This window comes from Nyctereutes procyonoides, unplaced genomic scaffold (assembly GCF_905146905.1).
Source record: "Nyctereutes procyonoides isolate TBG_1078 unplaced genomic scaffold, NYPRO_anot_genome, whole genome shotgun sequence".
NCBI classification, from domain to species: Eukaryota; Metazoa; Chordata; class Mammalia; order Carnivora; family Canidae; genus Nyctereutes; species Nyctereutes procyonoides.
Window position 1 is genome coordinate 7,939,847 of NW_026575131.1, and position 26,385 is coordinate 7,966,231.

At 48.6% G+C, this 26,385-nt stretch overlaps 1 protein-coding gene across 3 annotated transcripts in view; it reads left to right on the forward strand.

Annotated features, from left to right (window-relative positions):
• ATP2B2 (ATPase plasma membrane Ca2+ transporting 2) overlaps window positions 1–26,385 on the forward strand; it is a 375,363-nt gene that overhangs the window by 265,992 nt on the left and 82,986 nt on the right. For all 3 annotated transcript variants that reach the window (XM_055344601.1, XM_055344599.1, XM_055344600.1), the window contains exon 6: window positions 25,122–25,319. In XM_055344601.1, the coding sequence (XP_055200576.1) occupies window positions 25,122–25,319 (198 nt within the window). The remainder of the gene's footprint in view (window positions 1–25,121; window positions 25,320–26,385) is intronic.

Below are 26,385 nucleotides of genomic sequence, written 5' to 3' on the forward strand. Positions count from 1 at the left end.
GCTGGCTCTAGTGCATCACTGATTCCAAGTCCAAGGAGACAGCCTGCAAGTGGCCTGGCTTGGTCACATGCCTACCCCCAGGGCAGGAAATGGGGGAAAGGGACATCTTGAGGGACAGCCACCCAGACTCCTCCCGTGGAAGAGACTCAATTTCTCCAGCAAGGAAGAAAAAGCCACTGGGCGGCCAAAACGCAACACCTGCTTTTGTTTCTCCTTCATAATTTAAGTTGTATTTTTTTCTCTTATGATATCTTTTTTTGTTATTTTTCTAATTCATCATTGCTTGAAGTCCCAGAGTCTCTAAAAAGAATCCAGGGCTTAATCCTGAGAGCAGCAAAGCAAAGGACCCAGCCCAGAGAGACAGGTGCAGGAGCTGAGAGCAGTCTCATCTGCTCCACATCTCCACCCTGGGAAGTACATGAACTAGACCTCCTGTCACACTACCTGAGACCCCACCCTTAGAGATTTTCCCAAGAAGACATAAACATCCCCAGTCAAAGCGTGTCTTAGGGTAGAGTCTTGGCAAGTACCCCTAAGGGTAGGTAAGGGTGAATGGAGAGCCTCAGGGGTCTGGAGCAACCCAGATATGAGGCAGGTGCCCTTAAGGACTTAGAATTAATGTCAAAACATGGCTGAGTGGGCCTCCAAAACAGTGAATCCATGATTTACCAAGGAGCCCCACTGACCCTCCAGGAAGATGCTAGATCTCTCTTATGGCCACATGTCCCCAACTCATAGCCACAGATCCCCACCCAAGAAGTGCTCCTGCCTTGTTGGAGACCATTTGGTGGCTGGCAGAAGGATCAACTTGGGCAGGCTGAGATTGACTTAGACTGACTGCCCCTTCTTGCAGTAATAACCAGGTCAGCCCCCACCTTGCACCAAGCAGTACACCAACATGACACTGTTTTCCCCATTCTGCAGATGAGGAAACAGGTGCAGAAGGGGTGACCCACTTGCCCAAGCCTCACACCAATGGGAGTAAAACTCTGGGCCTGGATGAGGCCATACCTCATGCTCCTAGCTGGCTGTCAAAGGGCCTGGGGGGCGGAGGGCATCCCCAGGGCTCCGTGCTCCCCACGGGATGGTGCTGGAACTCTGGCCCAGATGCCTGGGAGTTTCCAGTTGCTCCCAAACACATTGGATCTCAACCCCAAATATGAGAGAGAGGGACCAGGGTGGGGGCCAGGCAGACCCATGCTCTGCCAATGAACTTGAACCTGGTTTCCAGGTCTCACCGACCTATCTCTTTCTCGCCGGTAACATTCTCCAGGTCTGGGTGTTGTAGGCTATAAAAGATGAGCCTGAATCCCAGGCCCAGGGTGTGGACGCTGTTTGGCAGGGCCTGGGCATGGTGCACCAACCGAGGATCAATTGCCTGCAACTCAGCTCACTCGCTGCAGGACCTCAGGTGAATTACAGCCCTTCTCTGAGCCTCAGTTTCCTCATCTGAAAAGTGGGCTTAGATATGCCTACCTAAAAAAAAAAAAAAAAAAGATATGCCTAGGTTACCAGAAAAATTAAACGAGAATAATGTATGTATAAGCCCCTCCCTTTTCTATCGTTTCCTCCTCCAGTTATTCTCCCTATTATGGCCTGAATAAACTTAAATATGAATCTACTTGTGCCACCATTTACTCAAAACCCAATGGTTCCCACTGTTCTTAGAACAAAATCTAAACTCTTCACTGTGGCCTGCAGACCAGGCATGATCCAGCTGCTACCCTGCTATAGGATCCTCAAGGACAGGCTTCCAGGCCCACAGGAGATGAGAGGCCCTAGAGCTTCCTTTGAAACTACAGAACTTGCTTTTCCACTGATGCCATTTTGAGATAACAGAATAAATTAACGATAACTGGGATACCTGGGTGGCTCAGCAGTTGAGTGTCTGCCTTTGGCTCAGGTCGTGATCCCGGGGTCCTGGGATCGAGTCCCGCATCAGGCTCCCTGCATGGAGCCTGCTTCTCCCTCTGCCTGTGTGTCTGCCTCTCTCTCTGTGTGTCTCTCATGAATAAATAAATAAAATATTTTTAAAAATTAATTAAAGATAACTAAAAATTAATGATAATTATAATGTTGAGACCATAATGCCCTAACCCTTACTAACCCCCACCAAATTTCACACATCCTCTGGTGGGCTATGCCCCATCCTCTGGCTGAGAATCACTGCATTCATTTAATTCGTCTATCCTTTGAAGAAGCATTTATGGAGTACCTAGTGATGCTAGATGCTGTCCTAGGTGTGGAGATACAGCAGTGAACACAGATACATACCCTTACAAAGTTTATAGGAGCCCAACAAAAAATATAGAAACAAAAAATGAACAAGAAAACGTATCAGGTGGATAAGGACTTTGAGGGCACCCATGGGAGAAGTGACTGAGATGGGCAGTCCGGGAGGGCTTCCCTATGGAGGTGATATTTAACCTGAGCCTCAAATAATGTGCTGGATCCCCATGGTTGACTGAGGGTGAGTTCTGGTCAGGCTCCTGCTGTTCAGTGCTTTCAGATCCCCTGTGTTCATTTCCTGGGCTCTGCTAGGCACTCCGCTAGGCATTATAACCCTTCATGGTCTCCTATATCATGGCTGCTGTGGGATAGAAGCATGTTCAGCCTCCCACTTTATAGTAAAGACACTGAGGCTCAGAGAGGACTTGCACAAGGTCACCCAGTGATGGGTCACAGAGACCCATCTCTGAGTCCACTAACTTTTCCAATCCTGTGCCCCTTCCTCCCGACCTCTTTTCTTGCTGGGATGTGTTTGGAGAAATCACAGCGTCAGAAAACGAGTCCCCTAGTCTGTTAAAGCGTGGAGCTGTCAGCTGGGAGAGAACCAAGTCCCAAGAGACCTCTGAGTGTTCAGTAAGGAAAAGGAGTCACAAAACTGGCCTAATCCCAGGGGAATAAGCATGTGGGGAAAATCCTGGGCAAGCACCATTGCAAGGAAGAAAAAATAAAAAGTCCCTGCAGAGGCAAATTGTAGAACACTGAGGGTAGCTTTGTAAATCCCCACACTTTGGCTTTACTCCTAAAAGGCGAAAGCATTTTTCTTCCACTTGAGAGAGATGGCTGTAGGGTATCTGGTGGGTAGGAAAGGCGCCTTCCTAGACTTTTGGATTTTATGCTTCTTGAGGGAAGGGACAGTTTCCTTTGCCTCTGAAACCCCAAGCACCTAGTGGGATTCTAAGTAAATGAAACCGTGAATGATTACTGCATGCATGTGTGCATATATGCAGCCTGAAGACTCCTCAGTTTACCTCCCCCCAGCCAGAACCCACCCCCCAGCTCAGCATAGGGACCACAGAAATATCAGAGACTGCTAACCCTGGCCAAAGCCTCCAGCAATCCCCCAGCCCCCTGTACATGCCCTGGCCCAATTTCCCTGCATTACCTCTGTCTCTGATGTGGAAAGGTATGTGCCTTTCATCCCCACCCAGAGGTCCGGTCTGGGGGAAGGTACTAGCTAGGGAGGGGCTGTGATCTGACTAGCAGAGATGCACCTCCTGCCACCCCCTTGCCAGCCGCAAGGACGCATGAGCTGGCATGGAGCCGCGAGCATCCTCTTGAAGTCCTGGGAGATCTAATTACCCAGACAGGAGAAAGTGTTGAGCAAGTGAGCACCAGGGTTTGGAATAATCAGTTTTTTGACTGCTGCAGTTAATGTGAGGCCAGGCTGCAAAACTGTCCCTCTGATGTTCTGCTGATGGACCCATGAGACAGCTGACTGTTTGATCTGGAACTGCCAGCTTTTCTGTCCCCCCCCCCGCAAAGGCTTTCCTAAATTCTCCTAACAAGTACTATCTCAGGGAGCCAGCCATGCTTCAGGCCACGCACAGTAACAAAAAAGTGCAGCCACAAGATGGGAGGCTAATGGAGACCCCAGCTGAGGCTGGGGTGGGTGCCAGCCTTGGGGTTTAATTCTGAGCATGAGATGTGACCAGGATATCTTGCCCTTTAAATAACCACATATCATTTCAGTATTACCACCATTTTACAGATGAGGAAACCGAGGTACAGTAAGCTCAAGGTCACTCACCAACAAGTTGCAGGGGTGACATCTGAACCCAGGCCTGCCTGGCCCAAACCCCTGTTTTTTCAATATGTTCCAGATGCCCTCAGATCATAGATCTTTTTCCCTCTCCCTATTTTTTGTATTAAAATTTCAGAGGATCTTGAGACGCATGATGTCTGTCTGTCCAAAAGTTTTGTCCCTGAAAAGTGCTAGAAATGATGACTTTTTGCTAGCATGTTTTTCAGTTTACGTGTATTTTTATTTTTTGCCATATATTCCCTGAGAAGAAATTTCCTCCAGTAGATGTGGGGCCAAGCAGTAGGGATTTAAGAGAAGGGTCTCAGCTTGCTCTCCTTTGCAGAGTAGAAAAGTCTGAAGTTAGGCAAACATTGCAAAGGGTCGTAGACACCCCCTAAGCACCAGGCATGGTGCTTCAAGTCCTTCATCTGGTTATCCACTGACTCAAGGGACGTTTCTTGCACAGTGACTATGTGCTAGATATAGTTGTAGGCCCTGGAAATAGACACAGCAATGAACAAAATAATCAATGTCACTGCTTTAGTGGGTCCTGTGTTCCAGTGTGGGTGACAAGCAAAAAAAAAAACAAAAAAAAACAAGTAAATAGCAAAATCACTGAGCTTGTCCATCATACTAAATGCTTTGGAGGAAATAAGCAAGGGGCTGGGGTTGGGAATGATAGAACAGATCATCTGAGACCCTGGGAGCAGGAGGCAGAGAAGACCTGGAGAATGAAAGGCGGCAAGGACAGGGTGGTGAGAGCAGAGGCTGAGAGGAGGGACCTGAGGGGGCGTTTGGAGAGGAGAAGCTAGGGGAGTGAGCAGGGGGCTGCACCACAAAGCCTGCATTTCTCTTATTTTTTATTTTTTTAAGAATTGAATTTTATTTATTTTTATTTTTTTAATTTATTTTTTATTGGTGTTCAATTTGCCAACATACAGAATAACACCCAGTGCTCATCCCGTCAAGTGCCCCCCTCAGTGCCCGTCACCCAGTTACCCCACCCCCCGCCCACCTCCCTTTCTACCTCCCCTTGTTCATTTCCCAGAGTTAGGAGTCTCTCATGTTCTGTCTCCCTTTCTGATATTTCCCACTGCATTTCTTTTAAAGTGAGGCAGCCGCTGGGGGCTGGGAACAGAGAGTGATGCCTCTGCAGGATTCCTTATCTCAAGTCATTCTCACCGAAGCCCTATAAGGCAGGTACTAAATCCTCACTCTAGCAGGTGAGGAGAGAAGTGGCTCACCTGGTGAGGTGACGAGGCCACTTTTTGAAGCCACACCTAAGTGAGGGCCTCTCCTACCCAGTGGAGAACCCCAGCCCCAGTCTCCTAGCACAGTGCCCTGCACCCCCACTCACCCCCACACCTTGGTGCTTTGTTCTGTTCATTTTGGTTATGTTGCTCAGGCTAAATAGAACTCAGTGGAATGTGACTTAAGGGTTCATCGGGAACATTTTGTTTCCCTGTAAAATTGCACGCTGCTACAAGGATGTATGCTCCTGGTTGCTGGGCAATCAGGTGTGACCCGTGAACAGTGGGGATTTCTTCCTGGTCCACCCTCTCTTCCCTTTCCACAGCATTCCAAGGCCCACAGCCTCACAGACAGAACTCCAGGGACTCACAATGAGGGGAACAAGGTAGACACAAGCAGAATTCCAAACACTGAATGGGTTCAGCCCAAAAGGAAAAATAGAGAGAAGGGCCTTTTTCCAAAATTTAGGGAAGGTCCTTTGTGACTGTAGTAGTGATCTGCACTCTTACCAGATGCCAAGCCCTGTTGTAAGCACATTGACATACATGAGGTTCTATCACAATCCCCATTTTAAAGATAGGGAAACAGAGGCACCCGGGGGGTTAACATGCCATGCAGTCTGCCCCAGCATCTCTCACTTGTCCCATCTGATAGATCAGATTGGGGCTGAAGAGGACAAATAGAACACATGAGAGGTTTTCTCAAAAACTGGAATGAATCAGTTCAATTCTTAGTGGGGTCCTACTGTACACTGGGCAATTCACCTTATACAGACATGATGCAAAGACCTCCAGTTGGTGGGAAGGGAGTAGAAGCAGATGGACCCAAACAGGCCATCACACTATTTACCAGAGCGTGGCAGGTGCCATGAGAGCGAAGAAAAACATGCTGGGAAGGATGGCATTGAGGAAGATCCCAAAGGAAAGGTGAAAGACCCAGCCTGGAAGAGGAACAAAAGGTGGAAAGAGAGGCATTTCAAGTCCCTTTTATTACATTGGATTGGAATTAACTTTTTTAGGTGTCTGCCTCCACCCCAGACTCTGAGCTCCTTAAAAGAGAGGTCTCATGTAATTTATCTTTGTGTCCTTAGGAAACAACACGTATCTTATGTTTCCCATGACAACAATCACAGAATGTTTATTTAACAAATACATGAACAAAGAAGAAAGAAATGGGGAATTAATGAATGAGATTGGTCCTAACTCTCAAACAGAAAATGTTAGACACTATTTGTTGAGCATTTAGAGCTATTGCAAGTTCCAGCGAGGAGAGTGGGCACTTATAGGAGATCAGAGCAGCATATATTGTGGGTCAGAGGCCATGGGGCTGGAAGGACACAGACTCATTAAGGCCCCATTGCAGGAGTAGCCAAGTGAGAGAGGCTGGCAGCCTGAATTCAAACGATGACCTCAAGAGTGAAGAAAAAAAGGCCAAATCTAGAAATACCAAGGAGGCTGGTCAATATGATCAGAAAGAGGAATAGAATTGAAGGCAATAAGGAAATGGGTCTTAGACTTGTTGAGTTGGAAACAGGACAAAACAACCAAATGGGGCTACCTTGTGAGCCCCCATGAAATCCCAGGGATCAAAAGAGAGAAGACATGATGAGAGACTTAGCAAATATCTAAAATACAATTCTCCACTTTCTGAACCCACAGCTGTAGCAGACATCACTCATCAATCCCAATGCTGACTCCTCATGCTCAACTGGAGGTAGACTCTACTAATCAATCAGAGTAGACTTGCAAGATGAAACTTATTTGTTACCCCTACCTGAGAAGCAGCAGCCAGGTGGTGGTGAGGGGAGACTTCAAAATGGGCCACTCTCTGACAGTCAGAATAAAAGAGGGAAAGGGGAAAGAAGGAGCAGAGGTAGGAGCAGTGAGCCTTGGAAGTTAAGGTCAAAGTATAAACCACTTGAAGTCAAGGTCAAATCCATGAACTTTTCCCTCTGTACTCCTTTAAAGAAGACTTTTTTTTTTTAAGTATTTCTTAAAGAAAGACTTTAAAGGTTTACAGAGTTTAAACATTTAAACTCTTTAAGGGATTTTTTTTAAAGAACTTTTAAGCAAAATCACCCAGCTGTTGTTATTCATCCATTCCAGTTAGTGACAAAGCATTCATTCTTATGAATAATAATATTCTGAGGGCGCATTTGATAACTTTCCTGATGAGCACAACTATTCTGAGCTGATTTCAATTATATTGTTTTATGAAGACTTTAAAGAGTGTTCTCAGTCTCCTTCCAGTTATCAAGAAAGCATCACAGCTGGCCTTCCAGCATCCCTGACTTCAACCTGGCAAAAACAAGGACATGGCTGGTCAGCAGAGTAACTGCCTCTTCCCTCTCAGAGGGAGGTGGACTTGCCCCCCGACAGAAATGTCACCAAGAGGTTGACCAGAGACCCATAGGTCCTCAGGCATCCCAGGACATGAATTCCTGAAGCCAGACACATGCATCTTGTCCAGTGCTTAGAGTTAGTAAAACTTTGAAAACGGTTTGCTAAAAGAAGCATACTCTCTCCCAAAACAATGACCTTCTAAGTGATACTCAATGGGAGGATGTGACCAGTTTCTAGGTAGAGAGGGGTGTAGCCAGCTTCCTGCTGGACAAGAAGTATATAGCACATGAAATGAAAGAGATGCTAAGCCTTCTCTGTCATATGGGCAGCAACAGAAATGGTCTTTGTCAGATTATTGGAGAGACACACCAAACATCTAAGTTACAAAAGAACATCCAACAGTGTGCAGTTAAGTATCAACATGAATGATAGACACAGGATGCAAATGCTTACCGTTCCCAAAAGAGACACCCACATACACCAGCAGCAAGGAGGAGCAAGAGCATGAGGGTTCAGTGTCTTAAGACTTGGGTTCTAGTCCTGGCTCTGTCACTAAAGCTCAGACTCCTCCTCCATAGAGTACAGACAAGGCTATTGGCCTTCTGTAGCTCAAGTTGTTCAACTGGTGACTTTAGGTAATACTAATCAAGTGTCCACTCTATGCCAAGCACTGTGTGCCATGCATTGCCTCATATACTCCTCTCATCAGTCTCTAGGGTCAGCAGGAGCTCCCATTTTATAACCCAAAGGCCCAGAGAAGGTGAGTGATGCCCCTCAGGTCACTCACACAGCTTAAGAGTGGAATCACAGTTCATCACTGGATGCTGTAACCACACAGTCCAAAGCCCAGAGGATCAAAATTAACTGCATGTCCCACTTGCTCCCAAAAGATTTTGAGACAGAATAGGGTGACAGCAGTACACAGTTAGGCCTCCAAGTAGGTGTAGAAGATCCAGGGATGGTGGGAACTGCCATTTCTGCTCAGCAGTGTGAGGGCACGCACTGCTTCGGGAGTCCTGTCACAGGGAGGCTCACTATCTCAATTTACTGAATGAATGAATGAATGAATGAATGAATGAATGAATGATAATGATCCCAAACACTGTAATAGTTCAAAAGAGAACTCAAGCCAGCTTCCCTGGGTTCTCCAGCTCTGCCACTTTCTAGCTGTATGTAAAATGGGATGAGAATAGTTCCCCCACAAGGAGTCACTTGGGGATTAAGTGGGCTTATACGTGGCTGAGCAGTTGGCATAGAAGCTGGCACAGAGGAAACACCAAGTGCTGTCTGTGGTGACTGTGAGGATGAGTGACTTGACCAGAGGGTTTCAGACATATGGTGTGACTGAGCACAGCCAACAATCCTCCCTCTCTCCACAAGCACATAGTGTGTACTGTGTCCAGCCATAACCAAGGACAGAGTAAAATGACACAGGCCTTGCCTTTCAGGACCTCAAAATTAACTGATCCAGAAGGATCAGTTCAAATACCACTTAATAACCTCTATAGAGATACTAAGCAGCAGCAACAGGCCATGGGGTCAGAGAGGGGCTGGGCAGGGTGGCTCCTGGCACCGTCTTCAGGAAGGATGAGAGGTACGAAGGATGAGACGCAGAAGGGCAGCCAGGCAGATGAGTGGCTGGGCAGAGAAAGAACTGGCACACTGGAGGCAGAGCCAGGGGATAAGAAGTTTGCCACCAGGGTGACATCCTCCACGGGGCACCCTGCACCCTGGGTGGGACCCTCACTATGTGTGCCCCACACACAATGCATGTTCATCCTTGGGCAGCAGCCTCCTTAAGGTGACCCAGGCAGCCTTAAAGGGCCCCTCATTAAAGGTGAATAGCTTCATGAATCAGTGATATGGTTACAAGAGAAGCATGTAAGAGGATCTGGGAATTTGCAAGGGACAAAGGCCCTTACAGAACCAATCCAAGCCCCTCACTGGAAAGGAAGCAGGGGCCCAGCGAGGTCCTGGCTGGTGATTAGAGGAAGGTCCACACGGGAATTCAGACCCCAGGGCTGTGTCACACACTTGCCCATACAGGTCTCACTTACCTGCCTGTCTTCATCCTCAGGGTTCCCCCAAAAGCAGAGCGTGAGTGGAAGATGGGGTGCAGGTGGTATATCTGGGAGTGATCCCAGGAGTGAGAGGAGGAAGGGGAGTATAACAGGGAAGAACGGAACGCCCACATGAAATCTGCTAGGGGCTGGTCACAGGGATTTACCCTCAGCTTTCAGGGGTCTTCCTGGGTTTTCTGATTTGCTTTATAGCTGCCACACCCCCATCTTTCTCTGCACCTCTCTCTTTCCATCCCCACTGCCAGAATTCTTTCATCCTAAGGGAGGATCTATTTCTAGGGGATGCCTCCTAGTCCTCAAAGAAGCTGCCTATTTTAACAACGGAAAGAAGCTGCTATCACAGAGCTGAAAGCCTCTACCTGCCTGGCTATGTCTGACAGTCGATCTCACCAACAATTTTCCCCAGCAAGTCACTTCAGGCCCCAAGCAGGAAGTGCAAGGGATGCCCCACACTGACGCCAGACATGGCATGGGTGTTTTCCCAACAAATCCCTTTGTGGGGGCCGCCTGGCGGCTTCTCCATCCCTCCCATCAGCACCAAGGACAGAGGAGGCCATTGAGGTGATTGCAGGGTGGCCTTGGACATAGTGGGGGGTGACTTGAGGAGACCCTGAGTATCTCCCTTGCCCCTCAGTCCTCAGCTCAAAAGTGTCTCAGAGCAGGCATTGCCTTGGAGTTACACACTGCCCCATCCTTGCCTCCTTTCTCCCCATGCAAGTGTCTAGGAGAGGCCGCATGTTAACTGAATATCTATCTACTGAGTATCAGACCAAGACAAATGCACTCACTGCCCACATGGAACTTAGAGTCAGCAGGGACTTGCACATTAAGAAAAACTAATTAAATTATCAATTTCTAAAATCATGATAAAAGTGAAAGGGATTTTCAGAGAGCTATGAGAATATTCAAGATGGGATCCCTCCTAGGGGCAGGGAGAGGATAGGTTCAGCCAAAGGAAGTGCTGATTTAGGTGCAAAGAGGGAAAGAGGATTCCAGACAGAGGGAAGATCATATGCAAAGGCCCTGTGGCAGTCATGCACTTGTGTTGAAACCACAGAAAAGAGGCTAGTGTCACTGCAGCATAGTGATCAGAGGAAACAATGAGTCTTCAGAAGAAAGTGGAGGCCATACTGTACAGGACGTTTCAGATCTTGGCAAGGAGCACAGATTTTCCCTGTGTGCAGTGGAAGCCACTGGAGCATTTTAAGCAAGGACCTGACATTAACACCATATGTTTTATATGTTTATATTAACGCCATATGTTTTGAAAACATCTGTCTGGCTGCTGGGTGAAGAATACTGAGAGTGGGAGCAGAGAGACTGGTGAGGTGGCTACCAAAGCCACCCAGGAAAGCAGTAATGGTGGTGGCCTAGACCCGTGTGCAGGCAGTGGAGGGGAATGGGTAGATCTGAAACAATTGTTTCTTTGGATGTCAGAGGTCTGCTGGGTGGTATAATAGGCTCATGGGTCAGGATAGGACCCCAGTGGGAGATGAGGATGGGGCTCAAAGGGAAAGAGGAGATGATGGGCATTGTACATATCATACCAACTATGTGTATGTCACTCTTGCTACCCCATTTTAATCTGCACAGCCCGGTTCTGGGCTGGACACCATAGCCCTGCAACAGAGGAGGTGAGGTGACTCACTCAACAACACACAGGTAGTAAGCAGTGAAACCAAGGTTCTAGTCCCAGAATATTTGTTCCTAAGCCAACTGCAGCCAAAGATTATATGGAAACAAACCTATATTTTTATAGTACATATTGATTTCCCCTTTTTTAAGATTTATTTATTTAAGGGGAGAGGGGCAGAGGGAGAGAGAATCTTAAGCAGACTCTGCGCTGAGTGTGGAGCCTGACGCCTGACATAGGGCTCAATCTCACAACCATGAGATCACAACCTGAGCTGAACCAAGAGTCAGATGTTTGACCTACTGTGCCACTCAGGCGCCCTGACTTCCTCTTTAAATTAAACTTTGAATTATTCAAATAAAACATGAGCACACACACACCACACACACAATAAGCACATTCTTCTACTTAAGATCAAAATATTTCAATCAAAAATAAGGTCCCCTTGACCACTGCAACCATTCATGGTAACTTTTTCCCTCCTCAGGGATTCTACTTTCATGAGTTTGGAGCAGATCCTTGCAGTCCTTCTGCTCCACATTTACATATATATGTACCCACAGAAAAGATAAGCTATTGTTTTGTTGAGTTTTCTGTTCTACATATATGGAATCAAACAATACATGTTGCTCTGCAACTTGTTTTTGTTTTTGTTTTTGTTTTCACTCAACAGTTTGTCTTAGAGAGCCTTCTATGTTAGTACATATGAATGCATCTCATTTTTTTTAACTGGTGCATAGTATTTTATGGACTGGATGTGCCACAGTTTATTTAGCCCATTTGCTTTCCAAAGACAGAAATGCATTTTTCTATAAATGTGGTAGCTTTTGAAGGGCTTGTATATTCCCACCCCTTTCAAAATATGGGACTTTTATTTATGTTAATCGAGGAATCCAGACCGCAGTGACAACACAAATATTTAGCAGCACCCAGCCTGGTGACTAAGTTTTCCCATTTTCCTTCAGGTGCTTGGCATCCCTGGAAGCTATCCTTGTCCATTGCCAAATCTTTGTTTACAGCAAAAGGCTGTCTGGAGAACAACAGGAGAATGGTAGAGTTGTTGGCTTTGATTTCAGTGCCATGTCCTGAAGCAGGCAGCCTGTCACAGTATGGAAAGGATACATCTGTGGAGCCTCAAAGGTCAGGATTTAAAACCCGGCTTCAGCTCTGTGACTCTGGGCAAGTTACTGTACCTCTCTGAGCCTCAGTTTGTTCAACCATGAAATGGATAGAACCAATAGAATGGCCAGGAGAATTAAATGCAAGGCACATGTATAAAATGATGGTCACATAAGGGCACATACATGGGCTCTGTCCCCAGTCCTGGTGTAGTGGGAGGGATGGGGTACAGGGACCCCCCTCCCATATCACTGAAAGGGTCACTCAAGATCACAGAACAATAAGAAGACATAAATACTCTGGCGATGTGATGTGGCGGTGGCATTTGAGTTCAAAGGGAAGAAAGGGATATTCTGACTGGATTCTTGGCATCAAAACCTGTGTGCCAGGCGCTTCCCACATTGTTCCTCCTTGCAACTTCACCCCAGTGGGCAGAACTAGGTTATCCCTCTGCATCAATTTGCATATGAGGAAGCTGAGGCTCAGAGAGGAGGTGCCATCTGCCCAAGGCCCCTACCATAAGTAGTCAAGACTGGCACTGGCGCCTTGGTCCCTCTGACCTGAAAGGCTGCAGAAAGCAGCTGCAGAGCGCCCCCTCCTGGAGGGATGCAGAAGCTGCTCTCATGATGAGCTCTCCCATGTCTAAATTCAACCATCAATAAGGTCACAGAAGAGAAAAATGACTTTTCTGGCCTCCATTTTTCCAAGGGGATGAGATAAAAGCTTCTAAGAGGTTATCTCAGGACAGTCTGAATCACGTCCCTTAAATGAGATTGACACAGAGAGAGAATATGAAATGGTCACCATTTTGGGAGTGTGCAATAAATCTCAATTCTTTGAAGCTCACTATTATTCCTTTGAGCAAGATAAGCATCCCCTCCCTTGGTCCTGCACCAGGAATGAGGAGTCCATCACAGTGCTGCAGTAGAATCACCCTATATCTGGGCCAGGTCACTCCTCTGTCTCTGGGCCTTAGTTCCCCTCATCCTCAAATGGGAAAGTGAGACTGGCTGGCCACAGGACTTGTCCTGCTCCAATAGCAGGAGAAACCAGGGGAGGGGACTGGGGGAGCCCTAGGGGTAGGGCGGCCAGATTTAACAAAGAAAAACAAAGGACATCCAGTTACATCTGAATTTCTGATAAACAAAATATAATTAATGCTTTTATACAAAGTAGAACGTATCAAAAAAAAAAGAGTATTTGCTGTTCATCTGATATCCACATTTCACTGAGTGTCCTGTATTTTATCTGGCAACCCTGCTCAGGATTCATAGCTTCAAGATGAGCCCCTGGCCACCCACCTCCCAACCAGATCCCCACCACCCACTCCCTCAGTCCCCCACCCCCACTGCCCTGCCTAGATAGAGATTCAGGAGCCATGAGCTGAGAGGTATTACAGGCGTAAGAATTCCTACAGGAGCAGAGGGGTGGAAACAGGGCCTGACAAAGAAAAGACAACTGATGAATTTAAATCAGTGGAGAAGTTCATGTCTGTGTGTGTGTCAAGATGGTTAGAAGGACACAGTGTCTGGGGTGCTCACAACCACTGGTGCCCTTCTATGCCGTGTCCACATGTACACACATAAACTAGTGGACATCGCATCTATGTGTTACAGAAAGAGTGGCCGTGGCCATGGCCGTTCACAACAGCTGTCGAGTGCTGCATGCACAGCTGTGTGCCGAGTCTGTGTGCCCGTGTGTGACTAGATGCCAGCTCTGTGTGGGAGCCCGTAAACTAGTAAACACTGCCTCCACATCACCACCCATAATCATTAGAGACCCCGTATCCATCGAAGACCCCCCACCCCGGGGCCATGACGTATCAGAGACACTCTTCATTCTGTACCTGTCCATAAGAAACCTTTTTTTTTTTAAGATTTTATTTATTTATTCATGAGAGACACGGAGAGAGAGGCAGAGACACAGGCAGAGGGAGAAGCAGGCTCCCTGCAGGGAGCCCGATGCGGGACGGGATCCTGGGACCCCGGGATCATGCCCTGGGCCAAAGGCAGATGCTCAACCACTGAGCCCCCCAGGTGTCCCTCCATCAGAAACCATTAAACACCATGATGGGATCATAAACTCCAGGCATCATACACATGCCCGCCATGCACACTGGAAAATAGCTATCAAATCTGTTCTAAACTTACAGCATTGCCCAGACAAAAGCAGATGCAGACCATGGGGATGCAGATGCAGCCAGACCTGGCTCAGGCTGTTTTTCTGCAGAGGGGTTGCTGAGCTGAGGTTTGTCAAGTGGCTCTTACAGGTGGCACATGGCTGCTCATGGGCAGCCTCAGCACCCACCGCCCCACGTCAGGTCCCCAGAGAGGCAGGAAAGGGAGGGAAGTTTCCAAAAGGCCTACTATGCCAGGTACGAATAGCCTCCTCTGGGGTGTACTAGGATGGGAATCCAGAAGATAGTAGCAGCAAAGGGTGGAGTCGGCCTTTGAACTCAAGGACCAAAACCAGGCACAGGAGAGATGTCCAGTAAGTGTGTTAGTGAATGACCTGGGTGACAAATGCCTTCAAGGAAGGACAAGAAGGATGGGCTGCTCTTTCTGGACTGCTCTTTCTGGGTAAATCAAGGAAGGTTTTCTGGAGGTGGTAGTAAACTTTCATCCGAGCTTTGGAAGACTAAATAGCTCAACAGAGGGGAGGGGTGGGCCTCCTGGGCCAAGAGCCAGATGAGCCAAGACACAGCAAACACCCTCAAATGCCAGACGTGTTTTGGAGCCTGGCAACAGGGTGGGATAAACACAGCAAGACTGAGAGTGAGGTGAGAGGAGTCCTTTGGGACAACCTCAGAGAGGCCATGATGAGTACAGGAGTTGGGTGCCGTCATCAATGGGGAACCATGGAAGGTTGTAGAGCAGGGCAGGGCTGCTGTCAGAGCAACCTTGAGCATGAGCTCCTGGTCTGATCTTTTCTGGTCTCCTTTCTCTCCTCACCTTGTTTCTAGTTTTTCTCCAGGCTCCTTCAGCCACCAGCAGGAGACAGAGGGTCTGGCTATGGCCCCTATGTCCCTGTTGGCTTCAAGTCCAGGGTCTCAACTACTCAGGCCACAGCACTAATTCTCTCCTCCACCGCCTCCAGGCAGGTTGTGAGCCTGATGTGCGTGCGCAGCTTTCAGAGAGAGAGACCAGCCCTGCGGGAGCCAGCCTCCCCTGCTGAAGGAAGGGAAAGTTAGACAAGGTGGGTCCAGGCTGCATCCCCAACCCGCGGTGTGACCCGGGCAAGCCGCTGCACTCTCAGAGCATCAGCAGAAACCCCCCCATGTGCCAGGGCTGTTGGTGAGGCTCAAGCGCCGTGCCATGCCTAAAGCACCTGGTTGTTAGCACGTCCTCTCCTCCCTCTCCCCCTTCACCCTGTCCCCAGAGGAAGGCTGTCACAACACACATGCCTGGGCCGTGCTCCCAGAGAAGCTGAGTCAGTAGGTCTGGGGTGGGGTGGAGGGGCTCAAAATTTGCATTTCTCACATGTTCCCAGATGATGCTGAAGCTGCTGGTCTGGAAACTACTCAGTCTCCACGGGGCACTCCCCAGTCCCAGGCCACACCCCATTTAAGTCAGAATCTCTAGGTTTGGGGGTCCGACATTAATATTTTTTTAAAGCTCCCAGGTGATGCCAATGTACAACCAAGTTAGCAGCTAGTGGCTTGGGGAAGGGAACAGGGGTGGCTCAGTAATAATGACAGCAACAGAAGAAGCAGGTACTACTTACCAGGCCTTTACCAAGAGACGGGCACCCACCCAACCAAACACACTCAGTGACTCCATGAGGTGGGTGCTGTTCTCATTTCCAAGTGATACACCAAGAAACTAAGGCCCAGAGAGGGGAAGTCACCTGCCCAAGGTCACAGAGCCAGGAAGTAGCCTTGGGCAAGGCTCGAAGTTAGGTCTTTCCTACCATTTCATCATTTTGTCTTGAACCTTGTGAATTCCCAAACATCCCAGAGGGGGTCTGGTCTGTGACAGGGTGGGAGCATGTGGACTCCCCCGTCCTGTGTGATGCCCCGGGCCACTCACCTGCACACAGACACACAGCCACAGCCTCAAGTGCACACACACCTGCTCAGACAGCCTCTCTCACTTACTAAGTCACGCACCTGCCCTCTGGGTGCATCCCCCATTTTGAACCCTTTCTATTTTTTAAATGCAAATAAGGGCCATGAAGCCACCTTTGGCCTTCCTGGGGAAGCACTGGCTATTTTATCTGAAATTTCCTAAGCACCCCAGAGCTGACAGGACCAGGCTGATATGAGCCAATGACTTAGGTCAGCTTAATCAGGTAAGGTCACTGTGGGGCATTTGTTCTGAGCAGACACAGCCCACCCCTCACTACGTCAGGCTGGAAGAGGGCAAATGTGACCCCTGGGCTCTGTAGCAAGGGGCCTGACTCAGCTCCCAGCAGAAGAAATCTGTGCCTCAATATACATACCTGTGTAACGGGGTGATCGCAATAGAGGAAGAACTTCACGGTTCACAGAGCATTGTCAGAGTCTTGGTTCTGTTTGAGCTTCAAGTGAAACAACCTGAGGGCCCCCCAAAGAGGGTGAGTTATCTACTCAGAGTCACACAGCAAGTAAAGATGTATCCAAACCAAGTCTCGGGACCTCTGAGGTAGGGGTGTGACATAGCAATAGTGGTAGGTCCAGACACGATCTCAGACAGTGGCAATGCTGACAGAAATATCCAGGAAGCACATTCCAGACCCAGAGTAACAGCAGTAGTGGCAGTGTGGTAGTTAGTTAGTAGTGTGGTAGTTAGTAAGGGTGGTGGTAGTTAGTAGTAACAACTGCATCTATGATTTATGAGAGCCAATATATGCCAAGCACCAGCATCTGGGGGAGCAGTTTGTTTTTGTGCTAATGCTGAACTGCAGATGGTAAGTTACTTTTTACTTGAAATCATTTGCTCAGACATCAGGCAGGTTGACCTGGTCAGGCAATGCCCCCCATGTATCAGCCAAATTCAGGGGGCAGGGTTTACTATGGGTCCTCCTGGGGTTGAAAGGAATATCTGGTGCCCCTTTCCTGAGAAAGGGACGCTCAGCCTTGTGGGGTGACTCAAAGCAGGGAAGAAGAGGTCAGAGGTCACATGGATGCTCAGAACACTCTGGCCTCCCAATGGCCAGAGGCCCCTACTTTTGGCAGAGAGCCCAGCCTGTTGGCATGAGGTGCATTGTTTCAATGCCCCACACAGGAAGAGCAGAGCCCTGCCCCCCAATTACCGGGCCCAAAAGTCAGTCCTATTTTATATGTCCCCATTTTCTCATTTTGCCCCTTCACCTCTCACCTCCCTGCACCTTTACCTACTTCTGCGCTGCCTTTTTATCCCGATTTATTATACATATGCTACCTCCTAAGCAGCTTATAAAAGCTTATCTCATACAAAAAGATTTTTAAATGACTTAAGTGAGGAAATTCAGATGAAGGGAAGAAAAGAGAATTAAGATGATGATTTACAGGCACAACACATGCCACTGAGTCCTCCATGCAGCTCCAGAGGTGAACTGCAAATTTACCACGGAGCTACCAGACAGGCAAAGGGAAGGGGGCAACAAGATGAGTTCCATGACCCAAAGTCTCCCTTAGATAACCCTCGCACCCTCACCCCAACGCCTGCAGAATGATGACCCTGCATGGCACCAAATAAATGTGTCCTCTTCCATGGAGACCATCTGCCCTCTTGCTTGAAGGGCAAACCAGGGATGCTCCAGCCACATTGGCCAGTTCCAAGCCCTTTGGGGTTTCTTCTGCCTTAGCCAACCCCTCTTCCTCTACACAAACCCTTTCACCTGAGTAACCCCCCCCCCCACTCCTTCTGACCTCACTCGATTACACTTCCTCCAGGAAACCCTTCCTGGCACTATGGTCTTCCTCACTGCAGTACCCCCATCACATAGAACAATGTTTGGCTTATAGGAGGTGCTCAATAAGTATTTGTTGATTGATCAAATAAGCAAGTGGATGATTGGATGCACGCTATCTAATAGGATCCTAACTACTTTCTTTACCTTGAGAGGGGTTGAATGGGGGGGGGTCTCTTTAGACCGGAGGATCCTGGGGGCTTGCCGTAGCAGATCATCCAGCCTCTGGGTGCCCTCTCTCTTCCCTTCTCCCTAGACATCCATTCACTTCATCCCACCTATAATAAAGTCACTCCCCCCCCCAAAAAAAAAGTCACTCCCTCTACCCCTCTCTGCAATTTCTTTTCCTGGCCTCCAGTTCCGTGCTCCGGGTCCAGACAATACAGAGACTCTCCCTCCTCCTGAAAGAACTTAAGCTGGTGCTCACTCTCCCCCAGAGCTTTCCTTAGCAGGAAACATGTCCCCAGAGCCAACATAAGGCCAATGTTTGGGCCAGAGAGCTCTCAGTCACAAGTTCCAGCTCCCTGGGGTCCATGCATATATCCTTGCTAAGCCAGACATCAGGATTTTCATGTGGAATTACCTGAGTTTTTGATGTTTGCAACAAATTATTTTGTTAACACCATACAGGTGTGCAACTGACCAAACAAGACCTCTTTGATGGCCTACGGCTGCCATTTGCGGCACTCTGGGCTGGGTACAAAAGAGCTAAGAAGAGAAAGGCATTCCAAGCAAAGGAGTGAGGACGGACAGGGGCAAGGGCTTAGAGGCTGGGGAAAAAAATCCAAGGGCACCTGGGTGGCTCAGTCAGTTGGGTGTCTGTCTGCCTTTGGCTCAGGTCATGATTCTGGGGTCCTGGGATTGAGCCTTTCATCAGGCTCCCTGCTCAGGAGGGAGCCTGCCCCTGCTTCTTCCTCACCATCTGCTCCTACTCATGCTTGCTCTGTCTCTGTAGTGCTCGCTCACTCTCTCTCTCTCAGTCTCTCTCTTAAATAAATAAGTAAATAAAATCTTAAAAAAAAATCCAGTTGTGCCCAGGATAGCTGGATAAAGAGGAAATTTGGTGCCTAGATTCTTCAAATATCCAATGATAGCAAGCAGCCATTACAACAAATAATTCCTGTACAACCAAAGTTTCCTGTGCCCTGCACTTGGCTTTCTCCTGTTACATGACTAATAGAACACACAAATTCTGATTCCAGTAGGAGAATTTGCACAAGTTCTGGAGGGTTTTTTTGTTTCTTTGTTTGTTTTTGTTTGTTTGTTTGTTTTGTTTGTTTTTTACCATGAAGGCACAACTACTGTACCTGTACAATTTACAGAGAGCTTTTGCACACATTCCTCTGTGTATGGCTCACCATAGTCTAGGGGTTACTTTGCTACCATTTTATTGATGAGGAAACTGAGTCTCCTAGGCATGAAATAATTAACCCAGTATATCCACAAATCTGGCTCCTTACTCAGTGCTCTGTCCTCTGCTTCTTGTGCAAAAAGAGATTTGTGTTGGAAACTCACAACCCCACACTGCTTCTTACATCAATTCCCAGCCACTGTGTTTCTGAATTTTCAAGGCCTTGCTGGCGTTGTCCAGTGATATTTGACACAGAATGTTAATTTTTAATATGCTAAATGGTGAGATGCTCTTTAATCTAAATTGAATCTCCAGTACCATTCATCTTTCACACCACCTTCTGTTGTTTCTGCTCCCCAAAATAGGTATGTCAATTTTCAGCCAAAAGGCAGGGAGACTTCAAGATTCCACTCCTGGAAGGGCTGTAGTAGGTGAATTGGACAGTGGGATATCCCACCTCTAGGTCTTCAAATCCAGTAGCTTTGGACACAAGGTATCAGAAACACCAGATATCAGCCATCAGTCAGGCCAATCCTTCATGTCACATGTGGGAAAATTGAGGTCTAGAGAGGATAAGAGGCTCATCTGCACTCATATGCCCCTTCCGCTGTACCTGCCCTCACCTTGACCACCTCCTCCCCATATTACTGAAATCCCACCTGTCCAAAGACTTCCTTCTCCAAGAGGTCATGATTATCACCCAAACCATCTAAAACTGGGTGATAATCACACAGTATCCTTACCCAGTGTCAGACACAGCACTGTGTGCCTACCGGGAAACATCCTGCCAAAGCCTTAACCAACCTCATGGAGCAGGCCCTACTGTGACTTGCATTTTTATGGATGGGGAAACTGAGGCACTGAGAAGTGAAGTCTCTTGCCCAAAGTCACTCAACTGGCAGGATTTGAACCCGTGACATCTGCATTTAAACCCCATCTGAGTTCTTAGGGCTTGGTATCCCCAACTCTAGCTTGACCCACCTTCCGCTGAGAGGAAGAAGGTGAACGAGACGTCATGGCCATTATCTGTCATCTCGGTCACCCATCGTGAACCTCAATACCCAAGGTTCCCATCTTGGATGTACACACTGGGGTGTTTGCTGTGGGGAAACTGCCTCGCAGTTTCTAAGTAAGACTGGCCCTACAGAACGCACAAATATTTTTAACCATGAGTTGTTATTTCTGAAAAACAGAAGGGATCTCAGAAACCTGTAGGGAGCAGGGCAGGACATGATGCTGGGGAGGGAGAAGTCCAGGACAGAGGAGGAAGAGTCAGAGAAGCTGTTCTTCTCTGGCCCATCCCCACTCTCCCCTTTTCTCCAGCCTAGAGCCTTAACGGTCTCACACCAGCAACCCCCAGGTTGAATCTAGCTCCCAGATGTGTTGTATTTGGCCCTGGACTGTTTCTAATGGGGGGATTTTAACATCAAATTCCAGGTGTCCAGCTTCTCTTGGAAGACTGACAGATCTGCCACACTGGGTTCACATTCTCCCACAGAAGCTAAGGAAGAGCTGGCCCCTTAAGACGGGCTGGGATTCTTCACTTTGGCCCAGTCCCCACTACTCCCAGTTGCCTCCCGCCCACGCACTTCACTCATTCACAAAAGTTGATCAGTCCCACAGCTGTACAGATTTGCAACCCCTGCCCTGTGCTCTGTCCTAGGACCCAGGATCTCAATGCCTGGCCTGGACGACAGAACCCCTGAGCCATGACCAAACTCCCAGAACTGGAGAATACTCGTGTGTTCAACTGGTCACCCTGTAGACTCCAGAACATTTGAATCACAGACCCTCAGAAGAGTCACCTCTCTCTGAATCAATCAGATGGGCCCAGGTGATAGGCTGGCCCCAGGCTTGCTAAGCTGCTTCTAAGTGAAGCCATTTTTCTTTTTAAGTTGCCATTATGACTGATACACATTTTTTTTAAATATTTTATTTATTTATTCATGAGAGGCAGAGACAGAGGCAGAGGGAGAAGCAGGCTCCTTGTGGGGATCCCAATGCAGGACTCGATCCCAGGACCCTGGGATCACAACCTGAGCCAAAGGCAGACGCTCAACTGCTGAGTCGCCCAGGCATCCCGTGAAGCCATTATTTATACCAAATCTATGAAAAGCCCCCAGATGTGAACCATCCCCAGCAGGACCACTTCAGGACCTGCAGACCTCAGAACCCCTGGGATCCTCAGGGTCCACCCATGGTATTGAACTCTTCTACTATCAAGATGAGGCTCAGAGACAGGAACTGACTAGTCAGAGCCCAGCAAACTGCCTTAACAGGCCAGTGTTGACTAGTCATGGCCCCTTCCCTCAGAGGCCCACCACTCTCCCCAGTTCTCCCTTCTTCCTTTTATCAAAACCCACTCCCAGGAAAAAAAGCCTAAAACTCATTCATGTCATGGTATCCAGAACTGACGATGGCTTCCTTCTTCCAGGAAATCTAAAGGAATTGGACCTTTTACTTAAAGAAATGAAGCCCAAGTGGAATAATTTTAAATGTTGACTATGGGTAGAATTGGACAAAGGAAGGAGGACAAGGAACCTTCCTGCAGTTCCTAGAATCACACTATATCATGCCGGTTTGCTCTCTACTTAGATGACCTAGATGGCCACCCCAGCATGGGCTGGTAGAGGCAACATTTCCACATGCTTAGGACAGGACTGACTTGAGTTCTCAGGGCCCCAAGGCGGCTCTAACCCAGCAGATTGATCTTGTGAAGGCCTCAGTCAATATTCCCATCCATATAATAGGTATAGCCTAGCTCTGGGATTCCTGATTCTTACTGCACAGGCAGGACATTGGCTCTCCAGAGCTTATCTGTACTGCTAGGCCAGTGTGGGATCACCCCTGGAACAAGCCACCCCTAGGCTTTCCCATACTGTCTCAGCCAGGATGGCTTTTAGAGGCTCCCAATGGAGGTCTCACTCTCAGCATCAGAGGAGGCTTGTACCCAGAATCCAGACAGGGGACATGCCTATCTCCCTGTACCCCTGACCATAGGCTGTTGGACTGCCAGACCACTGAGCCCTTATGTCCATGAGCTGCAGGACTGTTCCCTTCTCATCACTCTCCCCAGCATGCAGCACCCAGCACCTGGCTAGGCCCACAGTGGAGGCCCAAGAAACAGGTTGAATGAACCAATGGATGGATAAGCTAACAAATGACTGGTAGAACTCTAGAACCATATGCTATTAAACCACTAGACCCCCATAACGATAGCAGCGGAATGTTCCAGGGCTCCAACACCAGCATGCTAACAGTACTGTTCTAGGGGTCTTTCCATATTTCCCCTTCTCTGAAGTGGACTGAGGCCAGAGTCTGATGGGGGTGTGCTTCTCCCCAACCCCTCCGTGCCCACTCTCCAGCTATCCTCATTAAGCCACAAATGAGCTGGGGTTAGGCTGGCCTCAGGAACAGGACATTGCCCACTTGTGGGGGGCCCATTTGTGCTGCGTTCCTGGTGATGACACCTCATGCCAGACACATAACACTTGGGCCTGTCACCCGTGCATTCAGTGGGTAGAAGGATTCTAGGGTAGTTGGTGGCCTCAGTGCCAGGACCCGAGGGACAGGAAGCAAAGCCATCTTTGCCCCCAAGGGACCCAGGTGGGACACAGATCCAGTGAATAGGTCAGCCCTGCTGGTGAAGGTCACCTAGGGGTGAGGGCAGGGTGCTGCTGACTGCCTGGGGTGGAGGGGAGTGCTGGTCAGCAGAGGCGTTCTGAGAATGGACTTGCCAGTATATACGGAAGCAATGTCTCTCTGTGGCTCTCTGAACAGCATGAGCCAGGCAGGAAGTGTGCCCAGGCACTTGTGGAAAAAGTTAAGGGTGACACCAGTGACTTGGGGTGATACAGGGTAGCATCAAAGGAGGGAGAAAAGCAAGGATGAGTGCTGGCCTCTCTTCACCACGCACTGGAATCCCACCACGCCAAGTTTAGCTCTCAGGCTCCTCTTCTAGGCGCAGATGTGCCCGGGGTGATTTGCCAAGCTTTTGGTCACTCACACTGTGGTGTGGGTGAGTTTGGGAGGGGACTTACAGACAGGCAAATAGAGCTGGGAGGAGGAAAGGGAAAAGGCACAGCTGACCAAACATGTGGCAAGAGGAACACATGAGCCATGCCAGCGGAGGACTGGCCTAGTCTGGCTGGGAGCAGGCCAAGTAGTGGAAATGCGGCTGCAAACACGGCTTGGGGGTCACATCGAGAGCACCAGGCTGAGAAACATGGACTTTATTCTAGAAGCAGTGAGGAACCCTCCAAAAGCTGCTGAGAGGATCGGATTGGTGAGTGAGGGAGAATTGTCTGGAAGTGAAGAAACGGTGGGATGGAATGGAAGGTCACTGTGTACCAGCCCTGCATGATGAGGACTGTGCTTTACCCCCTGGTTTATAAGATGAGCCATGACTACTAGCCTCGATTGGGCGTCTGACAGCCCCCAGGAACCACTTGAGCATGTTGCCTGTGTCCACTGAGAGGTCAGCTCCTCTGGGAGGATGCTCTGTGTCTTTCACTGTTCTATCCTAGTGTCTAGAACAGTGCTGGGCATATAGTAGGTGCTCAACAAACATTGACCTCATGGATTATCTCATAAGATGCTCACAACCATTCGTGGGCTAGGTACAGTCATCCGCATCACAGAGGAAGACAGTGAGGCTCAGAGAGATGGGGGCACAGGCTGGGGTTCAAACCCAGGCAGAGGATTCCGAGTCTGTGCTCAATGGGGAGGGAAAGAGGAAACACAAAGCAGGAGCAAGGGTGGGCCTGGCGTTGGGTAGTTGCTTCCTGTGGCTGCCGTAACAAAGGACCACAAATTGGGTGGCTTAGAGTAAGAGCAGTTTATCTCTCACAGTTCTGGAGACCAGAAGTCTGGAAACCAGGCATCAGCGGGGCTGTGCTGCCTCCTGAAGCTTTAGGGACCATGCCCTTCCTTGCTTCTTTGGGCTCCTTCATGAATCTGGCATTCCTTGGCTCATGGCTGCCTCCTGCCCTCTCTACCTCTACCGTCACATGGCCTGTGCCCTCTGAGTCTGTGTCTTCTCCCTCTGTCTCTTAAAAGGACACTTGTCGTTGGGTTTAGGGCCCACCTAGATAATCCAGGGTGACATCGTCCCAAGATCCTTAACTTAATTACGTCAGCAGAGACCATTTTCTTAACTAGGGTCACATTCACAGTTTCTAGTAATTAGGACGTGGACATACCATATGCGGAGGGGTGGTGGTATTCACCCCACTACATTGTGTCTCTGGCGTTTCACAGGAGCCCACTCTGGGCCTGAAGCGCGTGTTGGGCGCTGGCCTCTTGGGTAGTCCCTGCAAGTTTCCTGCCTTGTCTCTCCTTCTCTGTGCTTCGCCACAGGGCCTGCCGCACACAGGACCAATTCTGAGATCCCGAGCATCTCTCTCAGGCCGCCTAGGCCAACCTCTCTGCGCTCTGTCCGCAGGTTTGCCAGGCACCGCTCCAGATCTGGAAAAGAGAAAGCAGATTTTTGGGCAAAACTTTATACCTCCAAAGAAGCCAAAAACCTTCCTGCAGCTGGTGTGGGAGGCACTGCAAGATGTGACGCTGATCATCCTGGAAATTGCGGCCATCATCTCCCTGGGGCTGTCCTTCTACCACCCGCCTGGAGAGAGCAATGAAGGTAAGACCTCCCACTCCCCAGCCTGCAACACGCAGGCCCAGCCACGCCTGAGGGTACCCGGGGCTCAGCCGAGGCTCCCTCCAGGTGGGGAAACCGAGGCCCAGGAGGCAGGGCCTGACCCACATCCCCCACTTCTCCTATGTGTGAGATGCAAGGATTGCACCAACACTGAGAATAACTACAGTGAGCATGTACTGAGCACTTACAGTGTGTTGAGCTCTGGGCTGAGTGGTCATCCTCCTAAAACCCCATGAGGTAAGGGCCATGATTACGCACATTTTAAAGATGAGGAAACCAAGGTATGGAGAAGTGCATTAACTCACTCAAGGACATAGTGTGGCTGCCTCAGACTTCCTCCTTCCAGTCCCCCTCTTGGATCATATCCTTTGCACATTGCTTGAGAAGGACTCAGCATCCATGCTGCTCCTCCTCCCTCACGTTTCCATCCCAAGGTTGGTTCAATATCATGCACAACTCAAAGGGCTGGCGCTGAATATGTTTTCCCACATGAGGAATCCCTGTCTCAAGTGGGCTTCCCAAAATCTGTCCTGAGTACTGAATGGGGACTCTGCTCTGTGGGCCAAGGAAACACTGTCCCATTCATCCAAGAAAGGTTCTGGAGCAGACCCACTCTTCTCAAAGTCAGAACTTAGGACTTCTAATGGAAAACCTCAACTTTAATTCTAGAAACCGAGCACCTGCTAAGGCTAAGGGCTAGGGCTTTATCAACTCGATGACTCTATCTGTCCTTTACAATGACAAAGTCTTTCAAATCCATGTCACACGATAGACAGACACACACACACATTACAGGATAAATGGGATCACATAAGAGATATTGTTTTGTTGGATTTTTATAATCCAGTTTTTCATTAGTAGGATATTATAAACACTTGTTATTAATTATCATCTGGCATTTTTTTAATGAATGCCCTACATAAAAAGATAATCCTACTATGTTCATTACTTCAAGCAAGCAAATAGAAAGTGAATAGTTTACAAGAAATACCCATCATGGGCCTCATTTCCCCCAGGCGAGAAGGTGGTCTCCGCAATTCTTTGATCA